The following is a 23,482-nucleotide window of genomic DNA, read 5'->3' on the forward strand; positions in this document are numbered from 1 at the left end:
ATAGCGTGACATATAGCTAGACAAAAATGTGTATGTGATATTACAGTATTGAGAGAAACAGGCCTAGAAGGCACAAAATGTCTGGGAGCCCACAATGCCCCAGGAGCCTTTACTCACTGGGCCTCTGTAAGAAAAGTGGAACAGAAGTTATGCTTTGGAGTTGTAGGAACTCCTGTGGTTCTCGTTGTGTGCTCTGTGTCATGACTGTGGCATAGAGGAGAGCTGAGTCTCCTTCCTCATTAACTTGTTATCTGGACAGGGCAGTGAGCACCTGCTGCCCTCCCTCCCCTGACCACGGCAGCCTCACTTAGTTGCAGTCATAGAAGGACTGTTATATTCTTCCTATTTCAAGGGATGCCCTCTTTACCTTCTGTGACCTCTCCCTTAGTCTTCCAATCAAAGCCAGTTGGGAAGTTGCAGTGTCCAGTCTTTCCTTGTTTAATATTCTGTTATGTTTGTGCCTCTGGGCTCGGTAGGGAGCTCCAGGAGGAGGAGGAAATGAATGATACGTGTCAGGATTCTTTGGATGAACAGTATTTGACTCTTTCCAGTCACCATGACTTGTCTGACTCCTGCCACCCTCCAGACAGTCCCACCATCCCATCTGATGAGCATGAAATCTGCTCTTGGCTGGAGCGAGCCCGTGAGTACTCTATTGTAAAGAGGACAAGCTCCGAATGGTCTCCCAGGTAGCCTCCATGTTCTTTGTGCTCACACCTCTGTCCAGGTACAGAAATGTCTCTTTGATGGCAGACCTTGGAGGCCCATCTTGGTTTGAATCAGAATCTAAGATTCATTTGAAAGCACAGACATCGGGTGGGTCAAGTAGCTGTACACCCTTCCAAGTCCCAGATCAAATCTCTGTCACCCTGGGACCCAATGCCAAGCACAGGGTGGTGAACACCAGGTAAACCAGAGTGGGGAGATTGAAGAGATCATAACACACTTCCAGCCACCACTGATGCTTGTGCACAACAGGAGTTTCCATGAGCTCCTTCTATAAAGATGGGCCCTCTGATCTCTCCTGTAATTTTTTCCTAATTGAGTTCCTGAACTGAGCATTAATGACTGTCCAAGTAGGGTGGTAGTCTTGCCTATCTCTTTGGAGATGTTGTTACCATGGTTCCTCAGCTCTGGACTCTGGTCTCTCTCACCTCTGAGATACCTTGTCCTTGCTAAACAGTCAGCTGAGGAACAAGGCAAAGATACCTCTGTCTTTCCATGTCTGGAGTTTTCGCTGAAATTAAGGCATGGGCCCTGGTGCCCCCACCTCTATGAATCACCCAGGATCCTGGCCTCTCAAAAGCACCAAATACGCTTTCCGACGTGGGGTGTATGGATTCCATCCATCAGTCTCGTCTTGGTGTATAATCCCACCTATCTCACCAAAGACCAGGGTGTCTGCTGAGGCCAAGCTGACTCTTTCAGCAACACCTATTGAAGGCTGCTGACATGCTCCCTGTGATCTTTGGTGAAAAAAGACGTATTTAACTGTTTGCTCGATTCAGGGCAGAGGATATGGGGGTGATGATCTACCAGGGCTGGGTCAATGTCTGACTAGACATTTCTGAATTTGTTTGCAGAAAATCATGAAGACGAGGAGTATGTAGAAGAGAGAGAACCACTGTCCAAAATTAACGATCAGGGGAGGGTAAAGGACAGGTAAAGTATGGAGAGGGTCCTAGAAAGATCAAAGAGTGCAAAGGTGACCACATCTGTGATGTGATGGTCACCCAAACCTGCAGATTGCACTCCTGTCATTCCCTCAACCAACAACGACATAGCCCTCTTAATGGGGTTGTGCAGTCTCTTTCTGGTACTTGTAGAGTTAGTCTGAACCAAGGTGAACTAACTACTCTCATGGATTTCCTGTACTCACGGACATCACGTGTCCTCTCACGGATGGTTGGTTAAAAGGCAGGGTGAGATTCATATCCGCTTTCTGCAGAGTTCATCTGAGGTCGTTGGCAGGTATTTCACAGCAAGGAAGGTAACTAGACCCCACAAAATCGTATTATGTTAAATACTGAGAGAAGGTGGCCTAGAAGGTACAAGAACGCTGGAGTCGGCAATGCCTCGGGAGCTGGTATTGCCTGGCCGCTGATGTAACTTTCAAAAATATTTATGCATTTGCCAAACATGTCCCAAAATTCTGTTTTGAAGGCAAATGGGGGATGTTCTCATAGAAACCTCTGTGGAGGTCCTAAGAACCTTTGACTCAATTCCAATTCTACATTTTCCCTTCTAACCCACCATAGGGAGTTTGATTTTCTAATTCGAGTTCAGGCACGAGAGCTGACCCAGTTACGCCTACAGACACGGGAAGGAAGAGAGCTATCCGTCCTGCTTAATCAGAACCTCAAGGACCTCCTGGGCCGCAGTGACCTTAACAACCTCTGGGGGCAGGCCTTCCAAGAGCAATTGGCTGAGGGATGCAGGCTGTCCCAGGCCCTTGTCAGCAAGCTCAGCCCAGGTAAGGCGGCCACAGGCCCTGATTGCGCTGAGCCCTCCAAGGTCCCCGGCTCACAAGAGCCTCCACTTCTCCCCTCATAATGTTTTTGCCATCTCTCCTGGTTTCCACATCACACTTGGGGTCATGACAGGACCAGGAGCGGCTGGGTGGGAGCACAGAGAGGAGAAACGTACAAGGTGGAGGTGATAGTGTTCGAAGTGCCTGCTTCCTCCCTGATGGGCCATGGCCCTTGGGACAGGGGGCAGCCTCCACCCAGTGTTAGAGCACAGAAAGGCAGACATGATAGGAGGCAGCTAGTTAGGCTGAAAAGGGCCCTGAGCTAAGCGTGGACGTTCCCAGGCTCCAGCCTGAGTTCTGTCTTTTCTAACAGTGGGCGAGGGACGGATGTATCCTTCCTGGATTTCAGTTTCTTCATCTCTAACGTGACTAACACATGTGTTGCATGGTAGCTGTAGCATTCCAATAGGGAATGTCTATGAGTGTACTTTCACAATGCTAGAGTCACTCACTGGGGTTGATTTCAGTACTGGGTATGGTAGAATCTGGTAGTGGGATGTGGGTTTACACTAGAATACTTAGCACTTAACGAGGAGAGAATTTTCCTGGTGAACGGTAGACGCAGACGTGGAAGTCCCCACGAAGGACCAAGTCATGTGAGACTCGTGGGACAGAATTGTTTTTCCTCTCCTGAGAGAAAGGAGGAGGTTCTCTGTGAAAGGCATGATGAGACACAGAGTCACTGAGCTTGGGAACCAGCCTTGTGGCAGGAGGGAGGAGCCCCTAGGAAACCTGGAGAAGCATCTCTTGATCTGGGTAACAAAATCAATTTTTAACTCCTTGCTCAGTTCCACCCAGAGCATGCCACCTGGGACCCATCAGATCAGGGCCACTTTGCCTGATCCATCAGAATACCACGGCAGCCCATTTCTTTACAGACAAAACATGACACCTTTCTGAACTCATGTAGAGATAATTCGTGTCTCCAGGCCCAGAGAGGCACCTGCATTTGTAACGGGTGAAGTGGAACTAGCTAATGTCTAAATGGACTTTTCTCAATTTCTTTGCAGAAATCCATGAAGAGGAGGCTGAAGAACAACTGGGATCACTGACCCCCAGGTAACAGTGAAGGATCAGAGGAGGGTAATGTGCAAGTCAAATGCAGAGAGGGCTCTGGAAAGAACAGACGCAGAGGTCAAAAGTAGCTGCTTTCCTGAAGCAAGGAGGCGCAAAACTGGCTGATTGTGCTGGTCTCCTCCACTTCCCCCATCTGGATCGTCCATGTTCTTTGCAGCATGTGGAGTCTGTCTCACTCACAGTGAGGTAACCAGGCCTAGAGACGTCCTGCCCCTTCAGAGATGTCTTCTTCTCCTCCGGAGGGTCAAAACCCAGAGTAAGGTCCATACCTGCTCTCTGCATGTGGGCCTGAGCTTGTTGGCAGGTATTTCATGACAAGGAAAGTCATCAGACTAAATAAAAATTCATATTTTGTCTCAACCTTTAGAGAAGGAGGCCTAGAAGTTACAAGATCTCCTAGAGTCTCCAGTGTCTCAGGAGCATGCTTTTACTGGGTCACTGTGTATAAAATGCAAAAGGAAAGAAGAAAAAATGTGGTCCACCAAAAATGAGCAGATTTCTACTTGGAAGGCCTTTTGGGGATATTCTCACAGAAATCTCTCTCAAACTCCCTATCATCTCTCATTACCCCATTTCCACTCTGAGGATTTCTCTTCCCTCCCACCTTAGGAAATACCATTTCCTAATTCATGATCATGCACGAAAGCTGACCCAGATACGCCAGACGTCACGGGAAGGAAGAGAGGTCTCTGTCCTCCTCCATCAGCACCTCAGGGACCTCCTCACCCACAGTGACATTGGCAGAGACTGGGGACAGGGCTTCCGAGAACAACTGGCTGAGGGATGCAGGCTGGCAGAGCGCCTTGTCTGCAAGCTTAGCCCAGGTAAGGCGGCCACAGGCCCTGATTGCACTGAGCCCCTCCAAGGTCCCTGGCTGACAAGAGCCTCCGCATCTCCCCTCATAATGCTTTCGCCAGCGGTCCTGGTGTCCACATGGCACTTGGAGCCATGACAGGACCACGACTGGCTGGGTGGGAGCAGAGGGGAGAAATGCACAGAGGGACGTCATAGTGCTCCAAGAGTCTGCTTCCTCCCTGAGGGACCGTGCCCTTTGGGGCAGGAGGCAGCCTCCACCCGGTGTCACAGTGCAGAAAGGCGGATGTGATAGGAGGCAGCTTGTAAGAGTGAAAAGAGTCCTGGACTGAGCGTGAGCTAACCACAGGCGAGTGATTGATTTCTCCTTCCGGGATTTCTGTAAAATGGGTCAAAAGACGTGTTGCATGGTAGCTGTAACTATTAAAGAAGGGAATGCTCATGAATGTACTTCAGAAAAGGATGATACTCCTAACCGTTTGGGGTTTATTTAGTTATAATCCTAAAATGTGGGGGCAGATACGTTGATTTGAAATAGAACACTTTCCACAAAGAAAATTTTCCCCTCTTCTGCTGTAAAAGACAATTTGGAGTTCCCCTGAAGTCCCGGGATGTGTGGAGGGGTGAGTCATGGGGTTTTTTATCCTCCTTTTAGGGAAAGGAGTAGGGTCTATGTGGGAGTTCTGAGTGGACATAGAGTCACTGAGACTGGGAACCAGCTCTGTGGAAGGAGTGAGGAAAGAACTAGAGAATTCCAGAGGGAAACTGGAAAAGTACCCGCTGATCTGGAGACAAAAGATATTTGATCTTTGCCCAGTTAAACTCAGAGCATGCCATGATGGGGATCCAGCAGATCAAGGACATTTTGCCTGATGGGTCAGTAGACCATCCCAGGCCATTCCTTCAAAGTCAAACATGGGGCTGTCAGTACAATTCTCTCAGTGTGTCCTGACCTCATACACAGGTCATTGCTGTCCATGCCCAGGCAGGCCTTTGTGTCTGTACTATTTCATCTCTGTCTGGACATTTCTGAATTTTGTTTGCAGAAAGCCTGGAAGACGATGAAGATGAGGCAGAACAAGAATCACTGACCCCCAGGTAACAGTGAATGAGGAGGGCTAATAAGCAAGGGTAAAATGTGGGGAGAGTACCTGAAAGAAAGACCCTGAGGGCCAAATAGCCCCAGGTTTCACATGCCAGGGGGAACCAGCACTGCCCCTGGTGCTGATTTCAGTCACTCCAGCAACGATGGCAAAGCCCTTTGAACGAGGTTGTCTGTTGTCTTTGTGGTACTTGTAGCCTCAGTCTGACAAGGGGAACTAAGCAGTCTCAGGGATTTCCTGCCCTGAAAGAAATCCCTTGTTCTCTCTTGGAAGGCTAAAACAAGGATGAGATGCATGTCTGCTTTCCCAACTGTTGGCCTTAGGTCCTTCATAGGTATAGCATAGCCAGAAAGGATCTAGACAAAATTAAAAATAAATAAATAAATAAAAGGTCACGGTATTGACAGAAATGGCCTAGAAGGCACAAGATCTCTGGGAGTCCACAATGCCTCCGAAGCCTGCATTCACTGGGCTGCCATATGTAAGTTCAACACAATGTATTCACAAACTGGAAGCCATTGTATTGGTTCTCCGTGTGTGATGAGTCTGCCTTACAGGGAGAGTGCAGGCCCCATCATCATCTCACTGTCTGTCCAGTGCACTGAGCATGTTCTGCTCACTCTCTTTTTTCTCTCTCTCCCTCTCTCCTGTTCCAGGACAGCCAGGCTTTGCCCCAGTCCCTTGGACCCTACCCTTCAATCAGAACCAGCTGGGATACTGTGGTGTCTAATCCTTCTTGATCTCTTCTTTTCTCTTCCCTCTCTTACCAGTCTGGAGAGGGAGCTGCAGGAGAAGGAGATTGCGAAGGAAATCCTTCAAGATCCATCAGGTGAACAGAATTTGACTCCTTCCAGTCCTCGTGATCTCTCTGCCTCCGGGGAGCCCCTCAGAAGCACTGCCTTTCCGTGTGATGAGCCTCAAGTCAGCTTGACTCTGGAGGCAGCCAGTGAGTACTCCCTGTATAAAGCAGATAAATCCAAGTGGTCTCCCAGTTAGCCTCCATATTTTTTAAGCTCACCACGGCTGGCCAGGTAGAGAGATATACTTTCTGCAGGCTCTTGGACCGAGTTTTAAGTACAGATTTCAGGAGGGCTTGGGAGCTGTGCTGTCACCCTAATCCCTAGCTATGTCCCTCTCAGCCTGTCCCTCAGTGGCATCTGCAAGCCATTTTTCCCCAGGTGGGAGAGAGAAGGGATCATGACCACCTCACAGCCACCACTACAGCAGGGTCACAGTAGGTATTTGTCAGACCTCTTTCTTTAAGATGACGCATCTCATCTCCCGCAGTGTTCTAGCTAATTGCATTTCCTGAGCAGTGTCTCCCACTTGTCTCTGGCCATCCACACGTGGAACAGTTTTACTCAATTATTCTGGAGCTCTGTTCTCATGATTTGGGGTTCAAAGCTGATTCTCTACTTCCTCTGGGGTGACTACCTCCCTCTGAAGATTTAAAAACGAGATCCTGGATGCCGCATCCTGCCTGTGCCGCTTGGTTTCAATGAAGCCAAAGCTCTGGATCTGGTTTCCCCTCCTCCATAAATGGCCATGGGTTTCATCCTTTGTGTAGGCTCAGTGACTTCTTCCATGTGTGGGTTAGAGCTTCAAGCACGAGTCACGTCTTAGTGTTCTAATCTCATGTAAATGTCAACAACCAGTGTGCCTGATAGGACCCTTGTCTTACTTATGAGCAAAGAAGAACATGAGGCCACAGGACAGAAGGACTACAAAGGCATGGGGAGGAGTCTGCATGTGTAGAGTTGGACCATGATGCGAACAGGACTCCTGGGTGATTAGATTATTCAGACGTTTGATCGTGTGGAGATGACAGGATCAGAGAAGCAGTGGGAGATTCATGGATCCAGGCGTTAATGATGAGGTCTCATAGAGTGTGTTGTCAGGAATCTACATGGTAACACCATCCCAAACGATATTTTTACGAAACATTTAAAACAAACATTGGTGGCAATGAGGATGTGCAGAGGGGAGGAGAAAGGGGAACCCACAGTGGTGTGGAGAAGGCCCTGGGGGTTATGATCTGCCTTAGCCTGAGCTGGACTGGTCTGAGGCTATTTCAGGTCTTTGGTTAGCCCTCTTTCTGAGAATAGATTTTCATTTCACAGAAGAAATAGAAACATGTTTGATTAGGGACTAAAGCCCAGACCCCCCAGAAGAGTGTGTAACATAAGGACTGTGCACCATATTACGTCCCTGAAGAATCACACAAAGCCTCATACTGTAGCACCTCTGGCCCCTAAGTTTCTTATAAGGGTCTCAGACCTCTGCTACATTACTTACAGCTGCTACTACCTGTCTCCACCTCCCAAGTGGCAAAAGAATGTATATATGTGTGGGTGGGTGGAGGGCAGCCAAAACTTACAGAAAAGGAAGGTCAAAAGGCTCCAGAACTTTGCAAAGATTCCAAACTTGGTCTACAGTTTCCCAACTCCCTTCTTACTGGAAACAGAAGCCTTGGGACCATACTTCTTCCCTTCCTCTGATATTCTTCTGGGTAGACATCAGCAACTCTTTCTCCCCCATCTCCTGAGTCCTCTTTAGAACCTTCTCTGTAGGCTCCTGGACTAAGGTTACCAGTAACAGAGTAATAGGCATGACCTCATCTGCCCATGCAAAGCCCTCTGGACTCCAGTGGGTGATTGTCCACTTCAGGGACACTGTAGCCTGGGCACCTGCCATCTCGGCCTCCCCAGGGACACACATCATGGCGACATCTCCTTCATATACATGAAGTCTGAGTTTGTTTCCTGAGACCACTGACAAGCAGGGACTTCTGAAATGAGTGGTCTGGGAGGGCTTAGCAAATGGAAACTCGGATTGGTCCTACTGAAACCACTTCTTGTTTCAGCTCCTTCCTGGGAGGCTTGTCAGCAAGGGCCTTTGAGTGGAAACTTGAGTTTCCAAAGGTCAGAGATGCAAACTTCACAAGCACAGCTGGAGCCAAGCAGCTGAGGGAGCAGTTATCTGGGGCTGCAGCTGGACCAGTTCCATTGCAGGGATGGCAAAGCCAGGCTTGGTCTTTCCTCCACCATCTGGAGCTTCGCAGCCAACAGTGTTTCTGGAAACCGAGGTTCACTCTTCCAAGGTAAGAAAGAAAAGAAGAATAGGGAGCTGTAGTCCATGTGTTGGGCGTCACAGAGTTGTGGGGGAAGGTGGCAATGGGGCCTCTTCCATGCTCACTTCAGGTCAGGTTGAAACCCGTGATGCTCTGAGAGAGCGAGGTGGTGAGAGCCTGGGCTTTAGGATCAGCTCTGCCCCACGTCCCGGGTTTGCATCTTACTGGTTGTTTACCTTGGCCAGGTTGTTTATCCTCTTAGGTATTTACATCTCAATTCCCTCATCTGAATCCCCTGAGAATTATGTCTGCATTCCATACTCTTACTCATACTGCATTAATACTCTTGGGAGTATTAAGGACATAATTTCCACAGTGTCTGATTCAATAAAAATTGCTTGATAACAACTATGAGTATGTCAAATATACCCCCGTATCTTTCTGGTGCTTTAACACTTGCAAAATGATTCCACGTGCATTGTTCCGTCTGATGCAGAGCAGTCTTGATGGTCTCCACTCTCTCTGGACCCCATCTTCCCTTCTCTCTCAGAAAGGCACGTTTGCCCATTTTTCCCTCTCCTTTCAGGATCCATCATCAGGCCAGTTTTCCTGTTAGGTGCCCCCAGTAACACTGCCTTAGACACAATCGGTCCCAATGGAAACACTGGTGCACGGCTCAGTCTCCTCCTTATTCTTCAGTTTTTTTTCCCTCTTTTTCATGTAAAGGGCCACCTTCATCCTTAAAGTGCACAAGTCAGTCTCTTTTAGCATACTCTATTTAATTCACCATCTCTACTCATCTCTAAGTCCATGTCCTCAGTGTTTTTCTCCTCAGGATCCTGAGAGGTTGCTTACAACTGAGCTTCCAAACCCTGACATCCATTTCCTCTGGGTCTTGTTCCTCCTCACCCTCCACCGCTCTCAGCATCTCCTCCTGGGCCCTGGAGCTGCCTGGTGCTCATCCTTCAGGTGATGGTGTCATCTGAGGAAGGAGGAGAGATCCATGTTCTCAACTGGAGGTGGGGCAACAAGGAGCGCCCTGTCGCTCATGGACAGGTCCTACAGAAAGTCTCAGTGAGGGTCAGGGGAGGCGTAGCCCTGACAAGTGCCGTCAGATCTTGGGCTATTTAGTTGTCTTCTCACCCTCTAGCCTCTCTTTTCCTTCTCCTTGGCTTCCCCAATCCCAGCCAAGACTCAGCCTCACTGGCTCAGTCGCTCTCTTTCCTGCTCACTTTCCACAGGGGCCTGAGCATCACACCAGGCTCCACGCCAGGTTGTTTGGCCACGGATAGTTTCTTAGTCTGTTCAGGCTGCTATCACAAAAATTCCATTGACTGGGTGACATAGAAACAGCAGAAATTTATTTATTGGAGTTCTGGAGGCTGAGAGGTCCAACATCACGGCACTGGCACCTTCGATGTTTGGTGAGAGACCCCTTCCTGGTTCACAGAGACCGTCTTCTCGTGCCACCCTCACGTGCTGGAAGGGATAAGGGAGCTCTGTGGGGTCTCATTTATGAGGGCACTAATCCCATTCATGAGGGACCTGCCGCCCAAAGGCCCCACCTCCAAACACCATCACACTGGGGATCCTGTTTCCACAGAGGAATTTGGGGGAACGCAAGCAATCCTTCTCTGGAGATACCGTTAATGCTCTTTGTGTTATCCTCACCCGCCTCCTCCTGGTGTTCCACGGGGTTTCTCGCCACAGGGTTTCTCCTTCTTCTTGCACTTCTAAATTTTTTCCAATTTCAACTGACCAGAATAGTGATTAGAATGTCATATTCAATGTCTCCAAACCCCTGTTTATTCATCTGTTCAATTAGAGAAAAGAACACATATGCATAGATGTATTTATATTGTATGTCATACAGTCTGTGTATTTTGTGTGTACCTTTTATAGGGTACATATGTGACATCTATATATGCAAGTTTTGTAAACTCCCCTGCTTTCACCCTCCCCCATTTTTTTCTGTCCTATGTTTTCCCGTGCACTCTGGTTCTGCGTGATCTCTACAATCTCCTTCCTGCCAGTAGGACAACCTCTGTCCATGTGATTTCCTTCCCTTTGTCTTCTCTACTGAGACACTGTCTTTATCAATTCTGTTTTTCTTGATATCTTTTGGCAAATGGGAGTGTGTTTGCCTCCTGACCATCTCATCACCACTGAGCACTGTAAGAAAGATCGACAAAAAAGAAAATATCAGTGTCTGCATTGGCTTCACCTCACCCCCACGGACTTTCAGATGGCCGTTGTTGTTCGAGCCACTTTCCTTATTCGATGTCCCTCTCGGGTGGGGAGTAAGTCACTGTAGGTGGTGAATAACTGTGGATCCTCTCGGCTGTGGTTTTCTTTTCAGAGCTGGGTTTGGACGCATCCCTCAGGATGAAGACCCCTCCCACGCTGAAGGGTGATGCTCTTGAGTGTTCGGATGCCAGCAAGCAGTGGTGTCAAGTCGTTGGCCACATTGATGCCTCAATTGTCATCCAACCGCGGATTCTCAAAAGAAAACTGCGGCTCAGCAAGTGGAGAGTAGCATGCAGATTCCCTGGCCTTCAAGCTTAGGGTCCAGAGGTGATTCCATCTGGGGCTCTCAGATGCACTTATTCCTCAGTGCTCTCTGTCTAAGCTCATAGCTCAGTCTCCTGCTCTTTTTTCTCTCCCTTGTTTGTTCTGTTCAACATCTGGTGCTACCTCTGTCTGGTCTCACCTCTGTCCTCCATGGGGGCTGCCACTGTGCCAGGCCCTTCCATCTCCGTCTCCTGTTTGCACTCTGATCTCTGCTGTGTTTCCACTGCCGCTGTCCTGATATTCCCTCTCACCTTTCCTCTTAGCCAAGGGGAAGCCCAGCCCCATGGTCCTCCTCATCACAAGAGCATCTTTGAGCCACTGAACACATTGCCCTTTGTCTGAAATCACACACTTTCTTGGCTTCTTTGCCTTCCCTTCCCTGCTTCCCCAACTCCACTGCCTCTTTCTTCTGGGAGCGTTGTCCAAACGGATCACTTGCACATGGATATTCCTCCTGTGTGTGTTAGGGAACCCGACCTAGGACAACCCTTAACCCTGGACTTCTCCATGTGAATAGGAAGTGTTGAAACTGAGGAGAAAGAGCCCCGATTATAAAAACTGAACGAGTGGCTGGGTCATGGCCAAGTGGTTGAGTTCACGCGCTCTGCTTCAGCAGCCCAGGGTTTTCCCGGTTCAGATCCTGGGCACGGACCTAGCACTGCTCATCAGGCCATGCTGAGGCAGCGTTCCACAGCGCAGAACTAGAAGGACCTACAACTAGAACATACAACTATGTACTGTGGGGCTTTAAGGAGGAGAAGAAGAAAACAAAAAAAGATTAGCAACTGGTATTAGCTCAGGGCAAATCTTTAAAAAGAAAAAACCTCACTGAGAGCCTGGGTGGGAGTGCTGGACTGGCCTGGAGTCGGGGTTTTCCCTCAGCCCCAGGTGTGCAGGCTTTGGCTGGTCTGCATGGGGCTTCCAGGGACCGAGTGTCCCCACCTCAGGGCCTCCTCGGAGCTGGCAGTAGTACTGCCATGTAATAAGCAACTGGGGACTTTTATTTAGATGAATGCCTTGACCTCACAACTCAAGATTCTCGTTTAAATGCTCTGGGGTGGGGTTTGAGCTTCAGTATTTTTAGAAAGCTCACAAGTGGTTTTTATGCAGCTAGAGATAAGAAGAACCCTTTGTCTCCTATGACCTCAGGTTCAGCATAGAAATGTGCCAAACATTTCAGTGCTTCATTGAAATGTCTGAGTATCCGTGAGTCCTTGATGGAATTGTATTCCTCTCTCAACTGTACTATCCATATAACATGCAAGAAAATCAAGAAGAAAAAGAGGTAGATGAATGGATTAGACTTAGAAGAACTCTACTTGGAAAAGACTTTCTCCAACTTTTTAGAATGCAAGATAAAATGAGAAATAAACATTACATAGAAACCCAGTTTACAGATAACAATACCTCCCTGTTACAAATAACAGAATTTAGTACTTTCTTTAATTTTTTTCTTTTCTTTTTTTTTGGTGAGGAAGATTGGCCCTGGGCTAACATCTGTTGCCGATCTTCCTCTTTTTCCTTGAAGAAGATTGTAGCTGAGCTAACATCTGTGCCAATCTTCCTCTATTTTGTATGTGGGAGTCTGCCACAGAATGGCTTGGTGAGTGGGGTGTCTGGCCATGCCTGGGATCTGAACCCGGGAACCCCGGGCCACCCAAGCAGAGGGTGCAAACTTAACCACTATGTCACCACGCCAGGCCCTTCTCTCAAATTTATAATGTAAAACTTGAAGTTCACGTTCCATCAAATTGAAATCAAGTCCAATGGGTTTGGCACTACACTTGGAAAATTTTACTATTGATCAATTTTTGTTATTAAGTAAAATCCTCAAAGAGAACCATTATATTCATTCCCCTAAAGAAAATATAATAGTAAATAAATTGAACGTTAGGAAAAAGAGTTAGGTTTATGCTTCTTTATGCCATTCTTTACACTGGCGTAAATCCTAAAAAGGAATCTTTCCCGAGGGAGTGCTTTGGGGGAATCAAAGGGTGGGTGGAAGAGAACCTAGTCAAACCAGTTGCCTTATGTATCCCCTTCAGAGACCTTCTGGTCTAGACCTTGAGAATATTCCTAGCAATGCCCTAAGGTGTATCCTGGTGTGGAATCCACAGGAGGACTGAAGGAAAAGGAGTGCATCCATGGTTATACTCCTTGCTGTTTTTTTTGCTAATTCCCTTGTGAGTTTCCCCTTGTGGGGTTCTTCCTCAGTCCCTCCGGAGAATATTTCTCTGTAAAGCCTTACTCTCGTCCAGCCAAGGTGACCCAACAGTATCTACTTCCTGTCGACACCTCCGGACTGGAGCCTTTCCTCTCACCTTCCCCGAAATGGACACAAAGGGAGAGGCCTGAGTTCTGGCCCCAGGGTTGTCAATAACAGCTCAGGTGGCTTTAGTTAGGCCTGAGCCCCCTGGCATCCCCACTCCTCATCGGTAGAAGGTGGAACTGGATTTGGATATATTCTGAGGTCCCTGTAGGCTCTTACATTCCCGACCTCTTCCCATCGCCTGCCTTTCTTCCTCAGAGTACTGGGACAGAGAGAGAAAGAGGGCGTGCCTCTCTGCCAAGGGTCCTCTCCTTCCGACAGCAGTCTGTTTCTGAATGTGTGTGATGGATGCTGAGCACATCCCTCCCTGGGAGGTGTGAGACAACCATCCCTTTGCTCCAGACGAAGGGGATTCAGGAGTGAAGTGGCTGCTGAGGACAGGGTGGTGGGGATCTGGCTAAGGCTCTGCAGCAGCTCTGAGCTCAGACGTCACCAGCTCCTGGTGGGCGAGGACAGGGGTCCCTGGATCCTGCACCGCAGACTGGATGGAAGTTTAGGGAGCCGCCTCTTCTAACTTTGGATCTCACTTTCCCCTTCAGCTCCTCCTCCCAGTAGGAGCTCAGCTTGCTCCTGGCCTCTGTCACCATGTAGCCAGCCCTCCAGGCTCAGCTCGCAGCAGGACCTGACAAAGACTCACACTGGGTTGTTTTTGCTCTCTCTCTCAGATACCAAGTACTTCTGAAACCAAGAAAAGAAGAAACCCCATTATGAAAAGTCGCTTTCCCACTGGATGAAACACATCTAAAACAGCCAATCCAGTTCCAGCCCAAACAGAACACCAGAGGGATCCTTTGCTGAGAATCCACATCACAACCGCAAACCACTCTCCAGGATGTTTACTCCAAAAGCCTGCTTCGATGGGAGCAATCCCAGCCCCTCAGCCTCCAGTTGTGGTACATCGCGAAGGAGCCCAATGCCTAGATGCACACACGGTTCTGAGAGACCTTAACCCTCGCTCCTCTCAATTCCCATCCCCTACGTAACCAGAATCAGGAGCAAGTGGGCAAAGACAACGTGTCGAACCGGACGTTCTTTGCCACCACCAGGGCTGTGCTAGGAGCAGACAGCAGTAACCGTGCAGTGTTCTTGTTGAGAATGCGCAGGCTGAATTTCATCATGAGGTCGTTATCAGACAACTGCAGAATGTAGACCATTGAACAAGACGACTGGCCTTTCTTCCAACAGTCAGTGCCACCACAAAGACGACGACAAAGAGGAGAAGAGATATTTTCGGTTCCTAAGGACTGAAAGGATTGTGTTATTGTGTTTTTTTAGTCCTTTGGGACCAAAAATATCTCCTCACCTTTTTGTGGTTGTCTGTGGTGGTGGTGACGTGGCCTTGTTTGCAGGGGACAGGTCAGTCGTCTGGCTCAGTGGTCTACATTCTGAAGTTGTCTGACCATTTCCTCATGATTAAATTCAGACTCACCCTTCTGCCAAGAACACTATACAGTTAGTTTCTGCTGTGAGCGTCCTAGCACAGCCCCCTGGAGACCAAGGATGTCCAGTTTATCCACCACCGTTACTGTGTGACTAGCATTGGTCACTTTGTTCTGGAGGGCCCACGAGATCGGTTCATTGTAAAGAGGCATTTTTTTTTTTCTTTCTATCGTTAGCAATTTGGTGAGTGGTACTTTGAGAGTGTATGAATATCCTCTTCTCTAAAGATCTTTCTCTAAAATTTTTTACCATCGTTAATGAGCCCTGCTGTGTGTCACTTATCGTATTCCTGTTTGTACATGGAGATTTCCTAATTTCGTCATTCCTCTATACTTGTAGTTGCTGGCACAGTGCTGTGGAAAAGAACTTTCCCTCCCCCTTTCATACCGTTAAAGTTTCTGTTGTGACTGTCACTGTGGACTCGTGAATTTTTTACATTCATTAGCATAATCCATTATACTCAGGATTGATTTTGTTGGATATGGATTTAAGTCAATAGAAATATTCTTGTTCCTCCTGTTCATACTTATGTGCTAACGCTTCCCCCATGAATAAAATTTCCTCAGTCATCTCTTATTGGGTAGAGTCGGTCCTTAAAAGACTTCCCATGATGGAATCAGGACTCCCCGGGGGTTGCATGTTTAACTCTCTTGTTCTGCTGCCTGATGCACGGACAGCTTGGCGGAATGTAAAGGACTTGCCCACAATGACTCTTATTCAGTTTTTTAAAAATATTGTCTTGCTCTGTATGTTCTGTTGAGATGGAGAATGTAAATCCATTTTCTCCCAGTTGTATGTGAATTGGCTTTGAGGGGTGGGGAACTTTTGGAAGGTCTGGAACTTGAGAGGAATTTGTTTTTCTTTTTTTCAAGTCTTTTAGTTCTAAGAGGATAGAACTTGGAGTTGACCATTCCAGTCTATTTCTCCCAGGTATCTATGATTTTCTCTCTGATCCTTTCTCAATATCTTTTCTTCACATTTGTTCTGCTTGATACTTTCTTTATTCAATGTCTCTTATAATTTTGAACAAATATGTTGCCCTTATGAACCTTGCCATTTAGCCTTTTTTCAGAGAATTTTCTTTTTCTTCATTTTTTTCCTTGGTTCTGCCAATTCTAACTTCTCATTTCCTGTTTTGTACCCAGTTCTCTTTTGAGTATTTCTTATGTGAAGTTTTGTTTCTTCGTATCCACAAATGCTCTGTCAGGAACATTTCATTCAGTTAAGGATGTCATTTTATAGTGATCCTATGCTTGCTCATTGCTTTTGAGGGGAATTGTTTCATGAGCTGAACTCTTTGACTCTCTAGTTCTGGTTTTTCCTTATGTCATCTTAGAACACCTGTCTGCTACATGATTTTCCCGTTAACATGCTTAGGTTTACTGAACGAGAAACAAACATTCTCTCTAGGAACGGATGAGTGATTTGTTTGGCTTAGTCCATTTCTTAGGTCTGGATCTCTCTCTTTGGTGCAATTCATCTAATAGACGTGAGGTTTGGGGATAGGCGGGCTGTGTCTTCTGGATTTGGGGAATCTATTTTCTTCCAGTAGGACCTTTCATTTCTACCACTTGCTTCATTCTTTCCTTCACCACAAGCCTCCAAAGACACTACGTCTTCTTCCAGATCTCTCCCTGGCCCCAGCAATTGTACCTCCCCAAGATTGTCACCTCTGGTCCTCTGCACTGTGGAAGCCCTTCCTTTCAATTCCCCAGCAGCCGGAGCTGTGGTGGCCCTGGTCTCAGGCCTGCTCTGAGTTTATGACAGTCCCTTTCTGTGGAGGACTTCCCTGTGTTCCCTCCTGAGCAGGCCCTCCCTGTTGTCCTCTCCTCTATGTGCGTGGTCTTTGCTGATCCTTCCCTTGCTGTTTGGCCCCCAGACCTGGCTCAGGGAAAGCCAATCGAGTCCACAGTGTTCTCTGGCCCCTGGTGGGTTGGGTGCAAGGTTGTGAGTGGTGTTTCGGACTCTTGTGAGATAATGGAAAATATCTTCTTTGCTCCTGGTTCCTGGCACAGAACTCCTAAAACCTTGGTAGTTTCATCAGTGATAAGAAAGGAGCATCTCTTTTGCTAATATTTGGTCTTTGACCCCATCCCTGACACAGGGCTCTGAAACCCTTGTAAATCCCTAAATGACAGGAGCACCAGGAGCAGCTTTTGTTCTATTGAGGTGACTCTGGGTGGTCTCCTGGATGGCTCCTGGCTAGGGGTGACCACCAGAAAGACCCAGCCATGATTAGATGCTTGGAATTTTAAGCCCACACCCCACCCTCCAGAGATGGGACAGGGACTGAAAATGAAGTTAATAATTGACCTTTCCTATGGGAAGAAGCCTCTAAATCATCCCAGTAGTCAGGGGTTCGGAGGTCTTCCAGGGTGGTGTACATATTCGCACCAGGAGGGTGAGGCAACCCAACTCCACGAGGACAGAAGCTCCTATACTCGCGACCCTTCCGGACCTCACCCTATGTATGTCTTCATGTGGCTTTGCATTGGCTAACCAAACCTGAGGAAGGGGTTGTGGGAACTTCTGCTTTGTAGCCAAGTGGGACAGAAGTTGTGGGTAGCCTGCGGACCTACTACATGCAATTGGCATGTGGAGTGGGGTGGGAACATTCTTGTGGGACTGAGCCCTTTATCTGTGGGATTTGACACTATCTCCAGGGAGACAGTGTCAGAATTGAGTGAAATTGTGGGACACCTAGTTGGTGTCCTGAAGAATTGCTTGGTGTGGGAAAAAAACCCACACATTTGGTGACCAGAAGCGTCAGAGGTGAAGTGTTTTGTGTGGCGAATAAAGGAGACACACGGGAAAGAAAAACACAGGAGGAATGAACTGGGTTTTGTCTTTTACAACTCTCCATGTCAACTCCTAGTCCTTTGAAATAATGCTGAGAAATTCAGCTGCCGTCATCCTAGGTGGACCTGTACTCTCTACCATTCTTTTCAAACGCAGACTTTCTATAGTACACAGAAATGGAATTCTACAACAGAACATCCCCATCTTCATCAAGCAGCTTCAACAATTATCACCTGAAGGCTGAACTTGTTTTAATACAATCCCACACTTACGTCCCTTTTCCTATATTATTTAAAGCAAATCCCACACATCATGTTCATCTGTAATTATAATAGAATGTTTCCCTAAATGATGACTCTTTCTGAAAGTATTATCATAATACTATTACAATTATTCAGTAAATAATTTAAAACCTTTAATATGAAATAGACAGTGTTCAATTATCCCATTGTTGTTTTTAGGTTGGCTTCTTTGAGTCAATATGCAAAAAAAATCCACAAACTATGATCAGTTGGATATGTCTTTAAGCCTCTTGCATATACAGTTTCTCCCTCATTCTCTCTCTCGCTCACTCTCTCTCTCTTTCTCTCACTCTTGTTCTCTCCTCTTTTGTCAATTATTTGTGATGAAACTGAAGTGCTTGTTCTGTAGCATTCCCGCAGTCTGAATTTGGCTGATTTTGTACCCGGATACACTTGAACACGTTCCTCTGTCCTCCATACAGTGCTGTCTAATAGAAAGACAACGCAAGCGCCAAATGCCAAAAGTAATTTAGTGAATTTAGGGCCGGCTATCTGGCTCAGTGCTTAAGTTCCCACGCTCCCCTTTGGTGGCCCAGGGTTTTGCTGGTTTAGAGCCTGGCACGGACGTGGCATCACTCATCAGGGCATGCTGAGGTGGTGTCCCACATCACACGACCAGAAGGACCTACAACCAAAATACACAACTATGTACTGGGGGGCTTGGGGGAGAAGAAGAAGAAGAAGAAGAAAAAAAGAAGATTGGCACCTGATGTTAGCTCAGGTGCCAATCTCTAAAAAAAGGAAAAAAACTTAGTAGCCACCTTGGAAACTAACATGTATGAGCACTCAACAAAACAAAAGGCTCATCTTGTACACTGCTACTGTTGAGGGAAATAGTTCTCCCAAAGTTATACAGTTGGGTCTAATAAAATAACATTTTACCTGTCTTCAGTTTGTAAGTTTACATTTAACTGTTATAAATTCAGTGAAATTAAAATTCGGCTCCTCTGCACCCCTAGTGACATTCCAAATGTTCAATAGCCACACGTTTCTTGTGGCCACTGTGTTGGATCCGCAGATGCAGACACTGATCAGATTCATGTTTGATAAGTTGACAAGACTTCCTCAAAAGCGGTGTGTGCTCTTCCATCGGGGACACATCACGTCCTGTGCGCCTCTTCTAATGGTGTTAGCAGCCCTTCATGTGCAAGGCCCAGATCCATTCAGTGATGACGTGGAGCAACTGGTGATATTCCATCGTCAGGTCTTATTACCTGGGACACTTGTAGAAAGAGAAACTTCCCCTAAATAACTAGTTAGTTATGGAACAGAACAGTCTGTAAAGAGGCCTGCACCTTAATGAGCTGGTCCCCTAGCACCCTCGGTGGTCACCAGTTAGCTTCCTTTCTTTTTCTTTTTCTGGGTTGCTATGAACTCTAGGATTCAGACACATGGAAGCAGTTCAATCCATTGCAATATGGTCCTTACTGATGCTCCAATTATCCTCCCTTTCAGCAAAGAATGTGAGTTCAAGTTGGCCCCTTAATCCTTTTGATAACATGCTAATAATCTCTGAGACCTCTCCTGATATCAGTTTGAGAAGGTGTTTCTATCTCATCTTGAATATTTACTGCTCCTTCCTCAACTCAACCATTTCTTTAACAAACTCTGGTTTCTTTTTGTGCAAAATGGTCTTCCCAGATCCAACTGTGTATCCTAGAGGTACTCATTGCCATTCATTAGTTTCCAGTGGACGGAGCTAGGAAATGCACATTTATGTTCATATGTATTCATGTACTCACGTATATTCACCAACACTGCCAATTCTAATTTGGAACTACAGGGTTTTTTTCTTTTTTTGCTGAAGAAGATTCACCCTGAGCTAACATCTCTTTCCAATCTTCCCCCTTTTGTATATGAGCCACTGCCACAGCATGGCCACTGGCAGGTACGTAGCGTAGGTCCATACCCGGGTTAGGCTGAAGCCGAACATGGCAAACTGAACCACTAGGCAATGGGGGCTGCCCCTATCGGGATTTTATCGACTGTCTATCTTTCACCTGAATCTCCTTTCTCTAACACCAAGCATTTTTTGTTTTAAAGGACACCGGGGGTAATAAAATTAGAATATCCCAAAATGTCTCATTTACTTTTTCCCCTCATTTATATAAACAAAAGAATACAGACAATAGCAACAACACCACTAATAACACGCTTGAGGAAAGTGGCTTCTGGTTTTGTCACTCTCTTGGAGTATAGATAAATTATTGTGTTTGAGAGTCTCTTGGAAGAGTTCTAATCCACATGGTTCTTCTACAACAGGGATACATAGTTGGGTTCATTTGTTGCATTGTGTTTTCAATGTCAAGAGGTGAAATTTCTGAAAATTTCATTTAGTTTTATAGCTACGTCACAATGAATGTAGAGGGGCTGCCCTGTGGCTGAGTGGTTGGGTTCGTGTGCTCTGCCTTGGCGGCCTGGGGTTTCGCTGGTTTGGATCCTGGGTGTGGACATGGCACCGCTCATCAGGCCATGCTGAGGCAGCATCCCACATGCCACAACTAGAAGGACCCATAACTAAAATACACAACTATGTACTGGGGGCCTTTGGGAGAAAAAGGAAAAATAAAATCTTAAAAAAAAAAATGAATGTAGATTGCAACTGAAATCTAACCAAACAAGTTACATGCAAAGTAGTCTAGCCTTGACTATAAGATCTGCAAGTGTCTCAAGGGTCAGACAAAAGAGCTTCCTTTTACGGGGGAAGTAAGCAACGGGAGAAGAGCCACGTGTGGACAAGTAAGATGAAAGGGGACTTGATGGGACAGCAGATCAGGGAATGTGCCATCCTGAGACCAGACTACACTCAGGTCAGGCTGCAGACGGGTCAAAATTCCGGGGCTTAGAGGAAGGAGAGAGACTTAACCAGAGTTGGATTAACAATGGTTTTGTTCTAATTGGTTAGTGTCTCCAGCAGTTCAGCTGATCATGTGTGAAGCAAAGAGTGGAAATGGGAGGGTCTGTGTCCGGCCTTGTCATAAGTAGACAAGGAAGGTGTCCACGCGTGTCATCTGAGTCACGTGGAAAGGGCAGTTCTTTGCAGTCAGCCATACTGACTGGGACACAAAGGGTCCCAGGATTTCTTAACCTGCCCTATTCTCCAGGATCACAAGGCTCAGGTAAAATTTGACCTTATCAGAGCCCCGTGCCTGGCACATACTAAATACTCACTATACAGGAGTTCTTGTCAGTCCATCACTCAGCATTTTCATTATCTCCCGTGTTCTCTTAAATGACTGCATAGCCTTTCATGGTGTGGACTGGTCATTATGCATTGAAACGTTTCCCAGTTGATGGACATGAAATTGGTTTCAACGTTTATGGTTACAAACAGTGCTGGAGGGGAGCCCCTTACACATATATCCCTCATCACTAGTACTCTTCTCTAGGATAGGTTCCTTGTAATGGAATTGCCTGATCAAAGTACTTGTGCATTTCTCCTTTTTGCTAACTCACTCCTCAGTGCCCTGCAAAGAAGTGGTACCAAGTCACAGTCTCACCATTTATGAGAATATTCTTTTCTCCAACCTCTTGCCAACATGCATAGTACCAGGACCTGCAATTTTTTTTTGCCAACAGTCAACCCCTGTTGGGAGATTTGCCCACAGGAGTTACCATATAATTGGACTCTGGGCAAGCAGCCCAACTAACTGGCACCCTGGAAAAGCTGAAACCAGGATACCTTTTTTTTTCTCTGTTATCTGCTATCTCTGTCATCTCTGTTCTCTTAGATAATCTGGCAACCAATAGGACTGCAAACTCATTGCTTGCTGGGGATGACAGTGTTTGTTGGCTTCACATGTTATTCTGGATTTTGTGGATGAGGGACTGATTCACAGGAGAGACTTGTTGTTTGGTTAACCTGACTTCCTCCCAGAGAGAGCCCAGTGAACTGGGAACCATCCATCCCATGGAGCGAGGCCCACATGACTGGGCATGAGAAAAATAAAAATCGGAAAACAAGGCCTTCAAGTTTAAAGATTTGTTAAGGTGGGTCTTTCAACAATGGGTCTTTTCCCTTTTTCCCTATTTTTCATGACAACGGGTGGAGGGGTTGCATTGTTGTCACTTTCATTTATTTGGGGAAATTTAATAAGACTGGAGGTTTCTGTTGTTATGGAAGAATTTTGTCTGTGCCAGTAAGTGGTCCTTGCTTTAAAATCTTGGCAGGTGAGCTCCAGTGTACAAGGAGATTGCATAAATTTGACATAGGAAATAGAAATAGATGATGACTTCTCAGATAATGTCAATTTAGAATTAAGCACTGCATCTTTTTAATTTTTTCAGAGGTTTGTGTGAAGCCATTCCTTGAGAGTTTGAAATGACTTTCATGGTGTTCCTCAAGAGGCACTGGGTCAGGACAAGTCACACAAACGTGCAGGTAGGACTATCCCTATGGTTGTAGATTTTTTTTGCTCCTGCCGGCATCAGATTATGTGTACCTGATGACAGAAACTCAGCAGAATAGAGAGAGCATCTGTGTTAGTTTTCTATTGCTGTGTAACAAATGACCACAAATGCAGCCGTTTAAAACAATGCCCATTTATTATCGTGGACTCCGTAGGTCAGAATCTGGGAGGATGTGCCTGGGTTCTCTGCTAAGGGTTTCAGGGCTGAAATCAAGGTGATGGCTGGCTACATTCTCACCCAGACTCAGGGTCCCTTTCCAAGGTCCTTCCTGCATTGGCATAATTCAGTTCCTTGCAGTTGAAGGACTGAGGTCCCCGTTTCCTTGCTGGCTGTCATTCAGGAGCCATTCTCTGCTTCTAAAGACTGTCTGCATTCTTTCTCAGGTGGCTTTCTCCTTCCTCAGATCCTCTATGCTGTAATGTGGCATCGAGTCCTTCTCATGCTCCGAATGTCTCTGGCTTTGTCTTCTCCTACCACCCAGAGAAAACTCTCTGCATTTAAGAACTCATGTGATTAGGCCTGGCCCACCCAGATAATCGCCCCATCCTAAAGAGAACTGTGCCATATAACATCATAATCACAGGACTGATATCTCATCTCCTTCACAGGTTCTGGGATTAGAGTGAGACGTATTTGGGAGGTCAGTCTAGAAATTCTGCCTACCACAATGTGCCCTTTGGCCCCCAGAGATCCCAAATACAAAATACATTCACACCTTCTTAAGATTCCTAAAGTCTCATCCCATGACAGCATCAGTTCAATGTCCACATCAGGTGCTGCTGAGGCTCCTGAATAGAATCTATCAGGTACAGCTCCTGGGCACAATTCCTCTCCGTCTTGAGATCTGTTCTCAATAGACAATTGGTGGGACAGGCATTGGATAAAAAATTAGAGACATTCCAGTTCAAAAAAGGAGAAAAAATAAGGTAAAAATGAGTCATTGACCCCAAAAAGTTTGAAAATCAAGGTGGGCAAACACTAGCAGGAGTTCCTTACTTAGGTTTCAAAGCCTCAGAATAATCCTCTTGGTTTGAGGGC

The 23,482-nt window shown here is 46.6% G+C and overlaps 1 protein-coding gene across 1 annotated transcript; it reads left to right on the forward strand.

Moving 5' to 3' along the window:
• The first annotated feature begins 250 nt into the window (after window positions 1–250).
• Window positions 251–15,191, forward strand: LOC102150345 (putative neuroblastoma breakpoint family member 5). The gene is made up of 10 exons (XM_023634686.2): window positions 251–643; window positions 1,584–1,662; window positions 2,259–2,473; window positions 3,541–3,589; window positions 4,217–4,431; window positions 5,467–5,518; window positions 6,294–6,469; window positions 8,387–8,623; window positions 10,953–11,167; window positions 14,159–15,191. The coding sequence occupies exons 1-8, from the start codon at window positions 355–357 to the stop codon at window positions 8,488–8,490; spliced, it is 1,179 nt and encodes a 392-aa protein (XP_023490454.1). The 5' UTR covers window positions 251–354; the 3' UTR covers window positions 8,491–8,623; window positions 10,953–11,167; window positions 14,159–15,191.
• Window positions 15,192–23,482: the final 8,291 nt, after the last annotated feature.

The sequence above is a fragment of the Equus caballus genome, chromosome 5 (assembly GCF_041296265.1).
Source record: "Equus caballus isolate H_3958 breed thoroughbred chromosome 5, TB-T2T, whole genome shotgun sequence".
Taxonomy (NCBI): domain Eukaryota; kingdom Metazoa; phylum Chordata; class Mammalia; order Perissodactyla; family Equidae; genus Equus; species Equus caballus.